The following is an 18,700-nucleotide window of genomic DNA, read 5'->3' as shown; positions in this document are numbered from 1 at the left end:
TATATATATATATATATATTTATACACACATACAGTGTTTCATTTTAAAAAATGCATTAAGATTTCGCGAAAACTATGGTAATTTATTTTCATTTTTGAATTAAAAATTCATTTTTAAGAAAAATGAAAATAAGAGGTACAACTTCTAATGACCTTGATCTTGACAAATGTTATCCAGGACATGATCCTGAACAACATTCAAGAGGTTTTATCGATCGGACACCTTGCGTAATGCTAATGCCGGCGGTACTGTAACTTTCGAACCTTAATAACTCGAAAAATACTTAATGAAAAAATACTTTATTATAGTGTTTTGAAAAGCTCTCGAGGTAAGCAACAAGAAAATGTAATGAAAAATAGGGGATTCCATTTAAAAAAATCGATGTGACCTTGACTTGGCCTTGGCGACGTCATCCAAGGTAAAATCAATGGTACCTTCTTATGTCCCCCTCATGACAATCATAAACGAACCATACAACTTTTGTTTGAAACATTTTTCCGTATCTACCATAGTTTTCGAGAAATCTTAATGCATTATTTAAAATGGGACACCCTGTGTATGTGTATATATATATATATATGGTGTAGGTTCCTATAACTTGATCATTTAAAATGTTTCCGTTATTTTTGATGATACGAGGAAATATAAACAGGGGATCTTACTCGATTCGAAGGGGAACATATTATGAGCAAAAAATTTTTCTCAAGGTCATATTTTTTGAGGCTTCAAGGTTCTCTCCACTTTTTTAAATGGATTGTATGATTTTTTTTTTACACAATATGGTAAATTCCTCTAATTATTCTGCATATAAAAGTATTAAGTGATATAAAAAAATCAATAGTTTACGAGATACTTTATACTTTATTCTGGCATATATTGACATAAAATGTTAAACAATAATTTTCGTAAAATATTAATTTTTTTATAATTGTACCTTAATATTTTTATATGCAGAATAATGAGATGAATCAATTGATGGAAAGAAAACACGTTGCGTATTTTAAAAATTATCCTTTTTGCATACATTTTTTTAAAGCAACTATGTGTTTTCCTCGGTGTTTTCTTTCCACCAGTTGATTCACCTCATTATTCTGTTCATACAAGTATTAAGGTACTATTATCAAAAAATTAATAATTTACGAGTTATTTAACTACATTTTATGTGAATATATGCCAAAATAAAGTATAAAATATCTCTTAAACTATTGGTTTTTTGTGATATCACTACCTTAATACTTTTAAACAATAAGAATCTTACTGGACAGTACATTTGAAAATTCAACAACAAGAAATAGAAATAATGGCCATATCGGTCGAAGCTAGATCTTTAATACTTAAATAATTTAATCTGAATTATTATATATGTACATGCATATTTGTAGTTATTCGTACTTTGCGCCGAATTAGTTTTTTGGACTTATAAACGCAATAAAACTATTGTAGTAATATCATGAATTAAATTGATAAGCAAGTTTAATAATTTGATGTTCAATCAGGCATCCTATAAGAAAAATGTTAATACGCTGAAAAACTGTAAATAAATTTAATACTTTTATATTCAGAATAATTAGAGGAATTATATTGTGTAAAAAGATCATACAATTCCATTCAAAAAAGTAGAGATGACCTTGAAATCTCAAAAAATACGATCTTGAGAAAAATTTTGTTGTTCATAGTATGTGCCCCTTCGAATCGAACAAGATTCCCTGTGGTATTTTCTCGCATCATCAAAAACAATGGAAATATTTTAAATGATCAAGTTAGAGGAAACACCCTGTACATGTACACTATGTATGCGTGTGTATATATACTATATACTCTGCTTGTATTAAAATTATCAAAATGTTAATAAATAAAATATTTAAAAAAACAATAAAGATTAATAATAAAATAATCAAAATGTTTATTAATATTAGGCTAAAAACTACTAAAATTTGGCTCAGTACATTAATGTTTTAACTTAAAGACGCAGTAAGATATCAAAAGAAGGATAAGCATCAAAAAGAAAGAGCGTGAAAATGAAGAGAGGGATAAAAATGTTGTGTAAATTTTTGTTGAAATGTACTTTAATATTCTTCCCTTGCATTATGGCTACTGGCTGCAGCGCTGCCGATATAATTAAATCATTTCTTTAATTGTGAAATTCGAAGAAATTGATGAGAAAAAAAGAAGTATATCTCAGGATAAGGCTATATTATTTTGATTAGGATAAGGCACACATAGGCCGGTATCCATAGTCTGTTCTTAATTTCAAGACCGTCTCAAACAATGTCTTAAGATGCAAATACGGCTCTGTGATTGGTTTATGATATCTGAAGCACTAGCTTAAAATTAACTCGAAGCTTGAACGTCTATGGATTCCGCCCATAATCTCATACATTTAAAAAGTTATGTGTCACGATTTTCAACTAATTTTACTTCTTATCAAAAGTTATGTAAAGTAAGATTTTAAAAATATGAAAGTAAAATATTATACATATATAGGGTGTCCCATTTTAAATAATGCATTAAGATTTCTCGAAAACTATGGTAGATACGGAAAAACGTTTCAAACAAAAGTTGTACAGCTCGGAGGACATAAGAATGTACCATTGATTTGACCATGGGTGGCATCGTTAAGGTTAAGTCAAGGTCACATTTTTCGATTTTTTCAAATGGAACATCATATTTTTGATGCCAGAATTTAATAGTTGGTGTCAAGAACTTTTCAAAATACTATAATAAAGTAAATTTTCCATTGCGTACTTTTAAAATTATAAGGTTTAAAGTTACAGTACCACCGACATTAACATTAAGCAAGGTGTCCGATCGACGGCTAAAACCTCTTAAATGTTGTTCAAGATCATGTCCTGGATAACATTTATCAAAACCAAAGCCATTGGAGATTATTCCTCTTATTTTCATTTTTATGTAAAAATGAATTTTTAGTGCAAAAATGAAAATAAGAGGAATAATCTCCAATGGCGGTACTGTAACTTTCAAGCCTTATAACTCGGAAAGTACTTAATGAAAAATAATTTTATTACTTAATTAGTATTTTGGAAAGCTCTTGACACCAGCTATTAAATTCTGGCATCGAAAGTAGGGTATTCCATTTAAAAAAATCGATGTGATCTTGATCTAATCTTAACGACGCCACTCAAGGTCAAATCAATGGTACCTTCTTATGTCCCCCTCCGAATCATACAACTTTTGTTTGAAACATTTTTCCGTATCTACAATAGTTTTCGAGAAATCTTAATGCATTATTTAAAATGGGACACCCTGTATATTAAAAAAAGATTTCAAAGATGTATACTTTTGTACAAAAGTTGTATGCCTTGTCCCCATTATTAACAATAACATCAAGCAAATTTATGATACTTAATTTTCAGCAACATTATTAAATTTATGTACTCTTATTATACTTATTCAGTTATATGCTTATATTTATCTAACTAATATTAGTTATACATTATATGTATCTAATGCAATTTTTTATAACTAATTTTTTGGAATTAATGTTTGAAAACATTATCTTATTATTTAAAGCAAAGATTAAAAATATAGAATAAATTATGCGGAAATACTGCTATAGCCATAACAATAAAATTCAATTTTAACTACACAAAGAAATGTAATATGTGCAAATGCAATTTTATAATTCCATAGTAACTTGAGAAATTTTTTTGATATAAATCATTGTTATAATCATTATAAATTTATTATTCTGTAATTCAACAATCAATTGTATTTAAATTTTAAGTAGCTTGAACTTTATTAAGTGTTTAGAGATATCTCTGAAAATTTTATAAATTAGAACATGTAATTGAATTTTTAACTAAATAAATAAACTAAAAAAATAAAAGAATGTAATCAATATATAGATATATTTATATATAATATATATATTTATACATATATATTATACATATATGAGGCATTCCACGCCAATTGGACGGCCTTCGTCACCGATCCCTATTAATTTTTTTTTACTGATTTTTAAATATACTTTTCATATTAAAATATGTATTCAGTTATCTTTTTAGATTATCTCCACTCGTTTCCTAGATATGAATTCTTTAATATTTTCATTTTATTTTATTTCGTAAACGTTTAGTTGCACATAACTTGTTTAAATTACTGAAAAATAAAAAATAATCACATAAAATTGTTCGTCTTGAAATTCTGTTAGGAAAAAAATATAAAAAAACTTCAAGTTTTTGTTTCTACTCAAAAAATCTGATTGAAATAAACAAATCGATTTCGTCAAGATTTACATTTTTAATTTTTATCTAAAAATTCTCCAATATTCTTAGTAGAAATACAAAAAGCATTTAAGCCATATTTGATTATGGTCAAAATTTTCGTTCTACTTTTTTTTAATTTTTCAAAATATTAAATCTATTATTTAATATTAGTAGATTTTTAATCTATTGATGAGTACATAAATCATGTTATTTCATAAGGATATTGGAGAATATATTTTTAATTTCACAATTATTTTGGGAATAATTTATAAGAATATTATTTGAATAAAATAACGTCTTTTAGAATATGTGAAGAAATTTATTAATAAAGATCATTTTTATATAAAGATCATTTCCATAACAGATTATTTTTATTTTTCAGTTTTTTTCTCACTCTTGTACGTTCTATTATTGTAAAAATTTTTTTACAATAAACGTACTATTTTTTTTTTAGAATAATACTATGAATTTGTTGAGTCTCAGGTACAGGCTTTGCTCTTTCAAATCGAGTCGCAAGATATTAATGTTCAGAAAAGGGGCGCCACCTACAATGACCTTGACCTTGACATATGTTGTCAAGGTCATCAAGGTCACCCTGAGTGATCTCCGACAGGTTTTAGGTGGCGGTCGCTGTTTGTTAAAAAGTTATTAATAAAAAAAGTTTGAAAACTGACGTCTCGTTTTTACTATGAAATCTCTGCTTTAAAATAGACTTCCTGCTTTAAAAACAAAAATTTTCTTGCTTTAAAATATATTTAACGATTTTCCACGCGAAGCGACTACCATCCCCCTCCCCTCTGCCAAGAGGCGCACGACTTCCACGCGAAACGACTTTCACCCCCCTTAACATGACTTTCGCTTGTCAAACAATCGTACACAATCATGTATTTTTCAGTTTGATTCGTTTACATCGGTTATGTTTATACCGTGCCCTTAATTTATACTGTACATGAAACAAAGACACCTATCGCATAAATCGCGGACTAAGCGCACGGTGTAAACGGTAGCTATTGGAGCAATGAAAAGGTTACTATTATGATATACTCACAATCTATATGATATACTCACACTCAGTATTTATTCTCATTTCGTACTATCACCATGTTGCTTCACGAATGTATTCAATTAAATTAACAAGCAATATTAATAATTTGATGCTCAATCAGGCATCCTATTAAAATGTTAATATGCTGAAAAACTGTTATAATCAAATATGGCTTAAATTCTTTGTATTTCTACTAAGAATATTGGAGAATTATTTAATAAAAATTAAAAATGTCAATCTTGATAAAAATCGACTCTATTTATTGTATCAGATTTATTTAATCAGATTTTTCGAGTATAAACAAAAACTTGAAGTTTTTTTCATATTTATTTCTTAGTAGAGAATTTCAAGACGAACTATTTGATGTAGTTATTTTTTATTTTTCAGTAATTTAAACAGAAGTTGTGTTCAACTAAACGTTTATAAAATAAAATAAATTGAAAATATTAAAAAATTCATATCTATATATATATATATATATATAGGCAACTAGTGGAGATAATCTAAAAAAAATAACTGAATACATATTTTAATATGAGGAATACATTCAAAAATCAGTAAAAATATCGGTAGCGAAGGCCGTACGATTTGGCGTGAAATGCCCATATATATACAGGGTGTCCCATTTTAAAGGACCCACTAAATATCTCGAAAACACTGCGTTAATTCGAAAAATGAGGATAATTTTTTTACTTCGAAGGAGACATAAGATGGTATCATTGGTTTGATCTTGGGTGGCATTGTCAAGATCAGGGCAAGGTCAAATGAATTTGAATTTTTTAAATGGAGCCTCCCCATTTTTCATTACATATTCTTGTAGCTTACCTCACGAGAGCTTTTCAAAACACTATAATAAAATTTTTTTTCGTTACTTTTCGAGTTATAAGAAAAGAAAAACCGCATCCTTGGTTTACTACACCATACATCCCAAAGGTGTCAGATAAATTCAGAAAGATGATCAAAAACATGAAATCAAAATTTTCCTTTTTTAGTATGAACAAACTTTCATGTTTTATAAGAGGACACAAAGATGTTTTGCCAGACACAGATAAAAAGAATGTTGTATACAAAATTGAATGCAATGATTGTGACACATCCTATGTTAGACAGAAGTAGCGGAAGGCACTTGAAAACACGGATTGCGGAACACAGCAATCATAATAGAAATTCAAACTCACAATCAATCACAAAAAGCAGGATGAATCACAATCATGATTTCAAATGAATGTGTCCTTAAATATAAACAGATTCTCTATAAAACTAAATTTAAACGTTAATAAGACTTGGAGTTTCCAAAAGACAACATATTAATTTAAATCCGTTAGTAAAATTGGCCTGGTATTATTTGTTCGATGCAATCATGTAGTTGTAAATTACTTAATTGCTTTCCGACTCCGAGATGGTAAGTTCGAACATTAAAAAGTAATAAAAAGAGAATAATGGAAGGTTGGCATTCCACAGGATAATACAGGTAATGCAAAGAAAACACATTTATCTGCCAATGGTACGTGTGTTCGAGCTGCCAGAACGGAGTTGAGAAACATTCTCAAGATCAAAATTTGACGATGTTCACTGATGACGGTCCGGAGAGGAGTCAAAACATATGAAATAAAATTAATGAAAATTATCTATATTTGATAATTTGTGCTCTGACAATTGCGCGTGATTCTCATATGTGCGTTTTTATTTTAATTTATTAGTTCAGTTAAGAGAGTCTAAGAATTCTTATTGATTTTTCAATTCTCGCAACAGTTAACGAATTATTAATTATAAAAATTGTCGTATTAACCCGACCGCGGTCTATCACTGAAAGCAAGCACCAGGGTTGGCAAAAACCTAGCTTTTTCCATAAAAACTCAAATTTTGTGGGTTTTTGTGATTTGTGGATTTTTGTTCTAGGACTCTAGTACAGCCATCCATTGTTTTGAAAGCGTAGTATCTGTTCGACAAAAACATAATCTCAAAAAGTAATCCAACAGATACTACCAGGATTTAGGACCAGCATTTTATTAATATCATTTATGTTAAACAATTATTGCAACAGGTTTGCGATTAATTTATAGATAATATTTACCCGGCAATTTTTAATAAAGTTAATAACTCGTTAGCTATTGTAAAAATAAAAAGTTTTAGAGGACTATTCGACTCAGTTTAATCCGCTCTATTTGCGTATGAAAATAATCTCAAATATTCTTTTCCAGGGACACCCTGTTTATAATTTAATATTTCCTTTACTCCAAGGACACCCTGTTTATAATTTAATATTAGACTAGAATGGGGCTTTTTCGTTCATTTCTCATAATGTTTATGTTTCTGAATAACAAATGTTAATAATTTAAAAATTGTGCTTGTGCTTTCAAGAAACAATTACGATTATATAACGTCATTATAAGCACATTATTGTAAAGAGATATTGTTTACCATCGTAAATTTTCATATTACTTTAAAGTTGAAACTGACGAAATAACTCCGCTCTACTCTATAATTAACAGAAATAAAATAAACGTACTACTAAAACAAAAAATATATAGAAGAGTTCATAAAAGTTATACTTATACATATAATTTTAGCATAGTGTCATACAAGTTTACGTTTTGTGTGTGTGTGTGTATGTGTGTTTGTATGTGAGTAAAAATAATATTATAAAATTCATCGTTTGTCAAATTCTAGAGCGGCCTCTGGCCTTGAAGGGAGGACAAGCTGAGAATATTAGTGTGATTGTAGATTGCTATGTGAGCTGATTTTAGCAAGACATGCACTGACTGTGAAAGTATATGCGCTGATAATTGAGTAAAAAAATAATAGCAAGCAAACATAATCTGATATATTAATCACGTGTAGTACGGCTTTCTATCATATCTTCCCCAAAAATGTTTAATATTTTAATTTTCTTACATTGTTCTTAGAAAAAATATCCCTTGTTAATAAATTATTATCCTCCAATTTATTTTAATCTACTTTAATGTGTGTTTAAAGATTATAACATGGTGTCCAGCAAAATCTGGCTAGTCAATTCAAGGATAATTCCAGATAAAAATCCTGATTTTTTCAGGATTTATCCATGGATTAATTTTCATTATTTAATTAATTTTCATCGATTCGTGCAATATTATATGCTTCGTATTCAAGTTAGAATTCTATATGAATGAATAAAACGCTAACAAATTGGAAACAATATTATTTGTTTTATAAATAACATCAAACGAACATTCCGTCAACACAAACAATTTTTCTACTATGTTCTATTTTAGACATTAAATTCAAGTTTTTTTAGACAATAAATTCAAGTTGTATTGGTAACTTGCATCTTTAAGGAAAGATTTATATCTAAGCACAACTTTTTATTTTTTCTTTTTTTTTCACGCTATGATTTTTTTTTAAATGAAAGAATGATAAATTCCTGGCTAGCTCTGAAATTTCAGGAGTTTTCTAGGAATTTTCCAGAATACATAAAATTCCAATATAATTCTAGGATCCAAGGATATGTATGTAAGGACCACTGGACATCATGTATAAATAAATTTTGACAGCAAAAAATTAACTAAAAATAATTAAATTATTTTTTCTAAATTGTAGAAATAAATATATTCTAAAAAGTAAATAATTTATTATCTTAAATGACAAATATACTACAACATATAAAGAATATTAAAAACTTTGGTAAAACTTTATGCAATACACGTGAATATATTGCTAATATCTTTTCAACTAGAAAGCAGTCTTTTGAAATATAAATCTCGTCTAAATACTATAACAGCATTATGCAACGTCTCTTGCTATTTAGTGGCTATATCAAATTTGACATAAAATAAGAAAACAGCAGCAAGCATAAATGTAACGAAACCGACATGTAAGAACTAGATGTATTAACTTAAAAAAACCGAAAGTGTCTGGCTACCGTATACCTCTGTAAATAATACTTGAAATCTAAGATAACATATAACAAATGTTGAATATTTAATGATCACTTACTTCGCAAAACCGATGAAATCTTCATGATTCGTATTCATGTATGCGAGTTCGCAATCCACCAACAAGATCAGCTGCTCTTTACACATTTGTTCGCGCTGCCTGACGTATGTCGTTATGATACGTTCCGTTTCTTCTCTTAGTCTGGGATAACGCGACATCTGTTTTATATTAAAAAATCAGTAAATAAAAATTGCATAACTAACTCATATTTTAACATTGGAATTTAATAATTTAATAATATTTATATTATTAACATCTCAGATTGATTGTGATTAATATCCGAACGTTTCGGTGCACAGTCACATCTGAGATAATTAAATTTAAAAATTAAGAATATGTATTATATTCATAACATCTAATTTTGATCGATTATTGGTGTTCTTTATATTTATGTATAAATTTAATAATTCTTACATCTTTTAATAGGGTAGAGTGGGGCTAGTTGTGTGTGACACTTTTTCTTTAAATTATTATAAATCTTCACACAATTATGATAGACTAATGGTAAATGTTTTAAAACGTTGCATATTCATCTCAATAATTAAGTACTTATAAATTCTTAATATATCTCGTAAATAAGAAAAAAATTACGTTAATTACAAGGATGTAAAGTGGACCAATATGCCTCATTTGGGGCATATTGAGAATTTTCGAAGGATAAGTTGAGCCATGAAGATAATCGTTTAATGAAGTTATATATTATTAAAAACATGAAAGGATTATGTGTATATTAATCAAATTTTTATTATTTGCATCTTAAATATAATAATTTGTAATATTCTTTCTTTTTAAATTCTTTAATTAGCAAAATTAAATTAACAAAACTAAAATCTTTACTCTTTATAATAATAATTAAACGTAAAATATATGTTTAATCGTTAACATAGAATAAGAAGCATTGATAAAGACAGATTTCATTTAAGCAGCTGAGTTTATGGTTAGCTATGAGATACTGGCTTACATAAAAGCTCCATATCAGTGTTGATTGAAATACTTTTTTATAACTGAAAAACTGTAAATAAAATAGTAACTTAAACATTAAAGTTAAAAAAATACAATATAACTTATATCCAAAAAAACACACTTGATTATTATCAATCGCTTTAATTACTATGTAGACCAAAAAGAATACTCACCTAATAATTTTACTTTTGATATACAAAAACGAAAAAGTATACATATTTGGTGACAGCCGGACACAGATTATCGTATTAAGAAAAGTCTGTTGAAAGACAATAATCTCTGTCTTTGCGCTACATTACGCAAGCATAGATGTATCTATATATATTTTGGTTATTTAGACATTTGCATTTAATTAACTTGCTCAAATAGCCCCGCTCTACCTTATCTTACAATTATCCTTGACTTACCCTATCTGTACAAATGCGTACAACATTACTAAGTTCTTGCACGACTAAGTCTACACACTTGAGACTTGGTTCTTTAAGTCTGTTTATTTGTTTTTTGACTATTGCCTCAAAAGCCATGTCTGGGGTAAACAATCCCACCCTGATACCTATCGTATTAAAATATATATAATTGTTAACTTGTTTTGTCAATTGACGATAAAACCAAAAGAAACTCACCATGTATATTTCTGATGGCGAAAGCAATTTCTTTTCTTAATTCTTTTTCATCAAATTCCATTTTAACAATTTCGAACGGAAAACGCTCGTGGAAAAGTCTGTTGATTTTTGCACCACCACTGAGTTCCATAGTATTAATTTGTGCTGAACCTGAGCCTTCTATAGTTCTCTCGAAATCTGATTGAAGCTGCTGTATCATCCTTAAAAACATTTTTCTATTAACTTGTGTAATGTAATCTGTCATAAAGTATTAGTTATATAGCTAGAGAGTCTTGATGTTATCTACCATTCACAACAAAAAACACATTTGAAGTAATCTCTGTTATTGCATCACAATCTAATCAAATTTATAATAAAAATGTCATATTATATCCCTATAAAGATCTAATACTTCACAGAGTATTAAAAATATATTTTGTTAGAAATTTTATTTGTTAGTTTTCTTGTAGCAGAATAGTTTTATGCCATCACATTATCTCCTCATTCTTAAAAAAGCATTTGCATAATAAAAAAATGTAGTTTCTCAATTATTTAAAATTTCATGCAAATGGCAAAAATACTATTTTGGTTAAATAAAACTAATAGAGCAAACACAAGAATACGTACATATACATTTGAATTGATCTGAAAACGAAAAGCAAATGATCTAAAACTTCAAGACTCTCTATCCATAAAATAAAAAATATTAAAAATGAAAAGGTAAAGAACTATGATTTCATTTGCATGATTATTGCTTTATATGTGAAGACGTGAAGTACAAAATACATTCATCAAAAGAATGTTGTTATTACACTTATGTGTATATATTGTATGTGACATATTCTGCTATAAGATATGCATTTGTGATTTTTACAATACAGTTTTTATAAATAGAAGACGAGCACTAAGATACTGTAAACTTGCACATTATATAATTTTGAATTCACTTACTGTAACATAGCCTTTGTTTTGATTGCAGGATCATCAGGCCTGAAATGTTTGTACTGTTCGACATCTTTCTCTAAAGTTAATTGTTGCTTTTGTAATCTATCTCTTAGAGCTGGCAAGGTATCCCTGATATGATTTGTTAATTGTTGATTGAGAACTCTCTGCAAATATGGTGTACCCAACCTTTCTGCTAGATGACGATAAGACGGATGGCTAACAAATAAAACAAAAGTTATATATGACCAGAAAAAAAAAAATTACATCCGTCATTTTCAGAATAGTATTCGCGCATATACCTGAGAAAAAACTTTCGCTCAGCGGCTAAAGCATTTTTGATATCCTTTCGTCCTTCTATATCTTTTTGACTTCTGTTAACAACACCAATATAACCTCTTCTCAACGGCAATAATTTATTTTCCAAAATATCTCTTGCATCAGTGCCATCGTCCATGAGATCCAGTTTAGTAATAACACCAATTGTACGTACACCTTATAATATCATGTATTAATATTAAATTCAAATAAACATTAATATCAGCATTGCAACTGAATACCTTGTGCATCCACTTCTTTAGCAAGTTTAAGAGCATCGCTATTAGCTAAATCAGTATTGGCTGGTGTGACTGCCAATATGAGACAATTTTCACGTTTGATAAATTGAAAGATCATGGCTTTAATTTGGGCTTCTATATCTGCTGGCTGATCTCCGATTGGTACTTTTGTAAGTCCAGGTAAATCAATTAATGTCAAATTTAGAACTAAACAAAGATAAATATATATTAGTAAGTGACAATTATCATTTATTTTTTAAAATAATCTTGTTATTTTATACTAACCGTTGGGTGAATATACTCTGAGATTAATTGGTATATTAGAAATGCCCTTGTTACCTCCGGTCACTCTGTCTGTTTCTGCTTCAATTTCTTTCCGTACCTCATCAAAATCTACAAATTTCTTACCTTTACATTGCAAAAACTCTGCATATTCTGTAACATAAGAAAGAAAAAATTACTTTAATTTCCAAGAACGATACTTATTATTTAAGAAAAAAAATGAAATAAAAAAATTGAACTTAATATAATATTTTATGTATCATTTTATATATAATATTTAATATTCACCATATTTATATTCTGTCTAACGAGATACATTCAATTTACAGTTTATCATAATTTTAAGGGAAGTATATGATACAGGATATGTGATAACTTGTTGATAAAAGTTCAAGAGGCAAAATAATTTTATTAATCTTGTCTTACTATATTCTATTAATACTATATGCAATAATAAAATGCAAAATGTCGATAACTTTTCTTATGAATTCATTTAATATAATAAATGTCGTATAATAAAAAGATTTTCAAGAACAGTCAAACAGAGAATGACATATAACTGAAGTAAATGCATTAGACATTAATGCAGTCCTTGCTTAAAAGGAAGATATTTGCCATGAATATAGGTCAATAGATTAACAAGATGATATTACCAGTATATACGAGAGAACTCTACATCCTTTAAATTAATTTCTTATATGATTTTTAAAAAGTAACAGATTTCGAGAGTATTATCAGATATGTAAGATAATTTCATATTGATTATTGTATATCAAATGAAATAAGAAAAAACAATTTCTGTAGACTCGAATTCTTAAAATAAAAATAATAATAACACAATCCGTAAAGGCCATATGAGTCACGGGCTGATGAAGGTGCTAATTTATCATTAATGTAGAATCCTCTTTATTGAACGTTTTGACTCACTTTGGAGTCCTCCTCAGCAATACATATGTGTAATTAATATGTTGAGTATTCCGTCAACATGAGTCACTTACAGGTTCCCGACTGTAGTTCCAATAAAGAGGACTCTACACATTAATGATTAATTAAGATTGAAATTAATCGTTGGCACCTTCATCAGCCCGTGACTCGTATGGCCTTTACGGATTGTGTTATTATGAAATAAGAAAAATAATGTAATGTGGTTTATGAATTATGACTCACCAGTTGGGCAGTTAATCAATTGTAAGATGAGAGGTCTTCTTGTCACAATGCCTGAACCTCTTGGCAAGAAATCTCTGGAAAAGTATAAGTATTCGTTGTTATAGTTAATTTTAATTAACATTAATTTCATACAAATATTAATTATATATGCAATTATTGGAGAATAAATTAATTATTCATTAAAATAATTGCAATTAATATGTTTTTAAATATAGATCGTGATATGTATAACCTAAGGTAAAGGCAATAATAAGATTTAATCATTTATTTCACATATCTTCTTTCTTCTATTTGATAAAAATATACATAAGGCTTATTCTTTTCAGCTGAATTTTTTGTAAGGTTCATACTTCCTCTTTTTCTTTCCACGTTAAAGAAACAAACAGAAAAGATAAATGTACAAGAAATTCATATGTGTCCCCTTATCTATCTTAAATATTCTTTATATTTTATCTCTCAAGAATTTTCGTTTCTAACATCTTTAATCCAGAAATAGTCGCCTAATATTTTTTTGTAAACATTCACTTGGGATGTTTTTTACAATTAAAAGTTACTATTAATTACATACTGAATATTATTAATTGTTTTACAATTAATAATATTTTATTTGAAATCTTTATATATACGAGGGTAATTCGAAAAGTTCTCGGCTTGACACAGAAATAACGCTACAAATATCAAACTGCTATAATTTTAGACAAGTTTGATCCTTTACAGGATTACTGTTAAAATTTCGGACGGATGTGTTCATTAGTTTCTTTATTTCGGTCATGTAAAGCAGCCAACTTTTGATTTTTTTTCATGACAATGCACCCGCTCACATTTCTGTAATTGAAGAAAAAGCGAATATATTGCCATGATGGAACCAAACGTTGGTTGCTTTTGGGCGTGTTCGGATTCCCATCCGGATGCTTCTCGGGTGTGTCATGTTATTCTTGTTTAACGTTCGGTAAACAACAAGGCTGAAGTGATATCTGAGTGACACTCGAGTGGGAATCTGAACCCAGCACTACACGATTAAAACAAAAAAACTAATGAATGTATCCATCTGAAATTTTAACAGTAGCACTGTGAAGAATCAAACTTGTCTAAAATCATAGCAGTTTGATATTTGTGGCATCAGGTCAAGAATTTTTCGAACTACCCTCATATATATTTTCTTGATATTTTCTTAAAAAAAGGGAGAAAAAATGGGCATGGATTGCGCTGATCAATACAAAAAATTACTACTTCATTTTTTTCTGTTGGGATATAAAAATTATCACTATTCTCGGGTTAAATTTAAATTCTGCATTAGTCAATTCTTCTGTTTTGAAAGCAAGTACCAATGTAGTTCGACAAATGTATCTTATGCACATACATGGTATGACAAATCAACTATATCTTAAAAGATTTCAAGACTTAAAAAAAATAATATTCCTTTATATATAGATGTTTCACCCATCGCGATATAACGTTTTCTCTAAATTACCAAACATTAAAAAGGCGTCGCAAGATAAATAGCGAATTCGATTGGACGTACTCAGTGTACACTGATGCATATTAAAGCCATTGTACATAAATTGATGTAAAGATATGTGTTCGATATAAATATAGAAACGGGTAAACCATGAAATTGTCAACACATTTTATTGTGTTATTAAGTAAAATATGTATTTTGTAATTCAAAATACTTGCATGTCACTTTTACAGTTGGATTAAATCAATATTCATACAACAGTTTTAATATGAACTAGTGCATCCAACCGAATTTATTACACATTGAACATAAAAATCATATAAATAGTTTTAAGACTGAATCATTATTAACATTGTCCTTTGTCTCCTTCCAATTATCTTGCTTATTTCCTTGTTTCCTTGTTGGCATAATGTCGCTTGACATCGTCGAGTATAAATGTGAGACCCATTCGCGTATTATGGCTTACTTTTTATTTAATATAACTTTGTTAATTGCGTTTTCCTCTCGGCGTCTAACTTACATCATTAAGACATTTTAAGGTATATATTTTTTATTTATTTTGTATTTTAATTTAATTCACTAAAAAATGTATTGATAACCTAAACTATAACGTATTGTTAATTTATGATTTATTTGTAAGATTGGAGAATTGTAAAAAAAGTGAGATGAGATCTCCTTCGAGATTTTTACATATGGACCACATGTCATTAATACAACCGAACTTTGTACTGGACTTTATAATTTAACTGAATTTTCCGAGAATTTTATAAGATTGTTTATTGTTTTGCATTGAAAATGACCCGATCGGTGTCGAAACGTTTGCATGTACGTAAGAAAGTTTATTAAATATTCTTTATGTTATAACTGGCTCGTAGCCCATTCTTTTTACTATTGAATTATTATTCTTTGACTATTTTTATCTCGACATATTTTGCATAATCGCCAGTTATGCGTTTAATAGCGTCAGAGAACGACGTGAATGACGTTCGCTACGAGGAGTCACGTAGAATCATCCCGCCCGCCGGGTTTGCGCATGAACGGGCAGCTTCTGAGTACTCCCGCGAGGATGTCACGAAGGAGACACTTGACAGGTCGCCTTGTGGGCGTTCCGACTTCCATCGCTCCGTTCGCCTTGTTTTATGTCACGCATAAAAAGCCATCGCGGTACGAGACGACCGATTGTCCGACGGTCTTCCTCGACAATGATGCGCGATGTCGCGTTGAAATTGAAAAGCCGCGCGTGTTTCCGCCACGCTTTAACACTTGCGTAGCGACAATGAAGACGAATCGAAATAAAAAGGTCCTGGTCGTCTCGTGAATACAACCGCGTTACACTTTCTACGCTCGAAATGGAAAACGTACATTTGCATGGAAAATTTAAGAGTGAGAAGAGACCGTGGAAGAGGGCGAGAAAAGAAAAAAAATAAGTATAAATGTTCCTTGCTATCAACGACTTTGATGATGAAATTTATTCTACGTCATTTTCCATTCTTAAATCCACGATATTAGAAATCGCTTCGACGATGCGAAAAAGAATGAACAAATCACATTTGAACAATTTGGGTCGTTTGAATACGATTGTTTACTCCTTTCTCCGTCCGAGATTTCGGAGCAATTTTCAGCACCGTGAACTACTTAAAGAAAAATAAAAAGTAAATTGAATAAAAATTAAAGTTAATCTATATTATCGGAAAAAATGGGTGTACGAGATTCGGGAAGAGGTGTTGATCGATCGCATTCGATCGAGTACGCCTTTAAGTGGTCACGAGTAACAATTGAGATATTTCTCGCACGAGAATTACGAGGAGCAGGGTCTCTACGTGCTATGTCATCCGTGTGTGCGAGATTCCCTTTACACATCCTTTATGAACGATGACGACAGACACATTCTCTCTCTCTCTTTCTCTCTCTCTCTCCCCCCTCCCTCCTTTTTATCGGAGCAACGGTGCCACTTGTATGAAAAGTTCGGTTATCCGAAGCTGCGCGAGAAGATTGACGCGATTATACAACGTCAATCCTGCGATACTCACTTGCCGACGAAGTTCTCAAGCACGGAGCTCTTGCCCGCGCTCTGGCCGCCCACCACCGCGATCTGCGGCAGATCGAGCTGCATATGCACGCCGAGCTGCGTGAACGCATCCTGCAGCTTGTTCACGATCGGGATCAACTGTTCCATACCCGTGTTGCCCGCCATCCTGCCGTCGGAGTCGCGTAATTCGCGTTACGCCGCTCGTAATAACACGCGCGAACAAATACACGAAACACACACACACACACGCGCGCACACTTTCCTTCTCTCTCTCTTTGTCTCCTCTCCACAGCTGTGACTCCGACGTGCCTACAGCGCACCACCTGGAGAGCTGCTGCTCTGCCACCGCCCGCACGCACACGACCTCCCGAAAAGGGTAGTTGACGGAGGCGAGCTCAACTATGCGTTACGAGATCCAAGCGTGCACCAAGCAAGATGGCTGACTGCCGCGCTCTGCCCGCCCGCCTGACTCGACTGACAGCTTCTCGTTCTTCCGCGGCAAACTTCACCGCATCTTCACCGTCGCAATGACGGTGGCGGCGACACGAATCGCTCGATCTTGCATCGCTCAGTCTCGCTCGCTCGCTCACGTCGCGGACGCGCGCGCGCACGCGCGATACGTCGAGGAGTGCGATTTGAAACCTCGCCCGTACGCGTTACGCCGTACTACCAACGTTACGCCAACGTACGGCGCGCGAGATCTCAGAACGGTTACGTGGCTTTACGCGGTTATACGCGGCGATGACAGCGGCAACGAGAACGACGGATTCTCGGTGTCCACACCGTGCACCGTCTACCGCACTCGGAGAGCCCGTAGAGTGGTTCAATCGATAATCGAAGCGTGCGCACAAGTCACCAATGCTACCATCGCCACCGCCGCCGCCACCGTACGTCGCCGTCGTGACCTACTTTCGCGGCGGTGAGATAAAATCCATATCGTACACGAGTTCTCCGTTAACGCGCTCTGACCTTTTTAACTCTGCGCGTCCCACGTCCGTTCGTTTATTTGTTCGTATGTGAGAATTGCGCGCGTACATGCGCGCGAGGAGACCGAAAATTGGCTGAGCGATCGACAATCACTTTCTATACGTTCGCAAGTGATGAGTCGATATTACGTCTGATTGACGCGATATCGGCTCACTTCATGCTATAAGTTTTTCGCGTTCTCGAACATGTTCCTATCATAGCATCTACGACTCACTCTACGCGTTCGTTGAAGTGAGTAGGAGCTATGATAGGAATACATGCGATGCGAATAAATCTTGTGATTCCTTTTAGTTGAACTTTTAATTTTTACACAGTTCATCTTTCCTCCTTTTCTCTCCACGTTGGAGAAAAAAGATAAACTGTGCAAGAAGCTAGCAAGCTCAGCTAAAAGGAATAGGCCTACTATTCTTTCCAGATTCGCTGTTACTTATCTGTAGCTTGGAGCGTGCCTTTGGCGACACTCGC

General features: G+C 31.4%; 1 protein-coding gene across 12 annotated transcripts in view; it reads right to left on the bottom strand.

Annotated features, from left to right (window-relative positions):
- The window catches only part of shi (dynamin-1 shibire), a 47,155-nt gene extending 29,243 nt beyond the window's left edge, over positions 1–17,912 (bottom strand). For 9 of the 12 annotated variants that reach the window (XM_018461211.1, XM_018461210.1, XM_018461221.1 and 6 more), the window contains exons 1-10: positions 17,250–17,912; positions 13,761–13,834; positions 12,597–12,746; positions 12,315–12,518; positions 12,057–12,249; positions 11,764–11,973; positions 10,834–11,033; positions 10,618–10,763; positions 9,248–9,405; positions 2,081–2,107 (exon numbers count right to left, since the gene is read on the bottom strand). In XM_018461211.1, coding sequence (XP_018316713.1) covers positions 2,081–2,107; positions 9,248–9,405; positions 10,618–10,763; positions 10,834–11,033; positions 11,764–11,973; positions 12,057–12,249; positions 12,315–12,518; positions 12,597–12,746; positions 13,761–13,834; positions 17,250–17,413 — 1,526 coding nt within the window. In that variant the 5' untranslated portion in view covers positions 17,414–17,912. The remainder of the gene's footprint in view (positions 1–2,080; positions 2,108–9,247; positions 9,406–10,617; positions 10,764–10,833; positions 11,034–11,763; positions 11,974–12,056; positions 12,250–12,314; positions 12,519–12,596; positions 12,747–13,760; positions 13,835–17,249) is intronic. The other 3 variants (XM_018461215.1, XM_018461216.1, XM_018461217.1) reach the window with 1 other exon arrangement.
- Positions 17,913–18,700: the final 788 nt, after the last annotated feature.

Source organism: Mycetomoellerius zeteki, unplaced genomic scaffold (assembly GCF_001594055.1).
Source record: "Mycetomoellerius zeteki isolate Tzet28-1 unplaced genomic scaffold, Tzet1.0 scaffold120, whole genome shotgun sequence".
NCBI classification, from domain to species: Eukaryota; Metazoa; Arthropoda; class Insecta; order Hymenoptera; family Formicidae; genus Mycetomoellerius; species Mycetomoellerius zeteki.
This window is presented reverse-complemented; position numbering and strand designations above follow the sequence as displayed.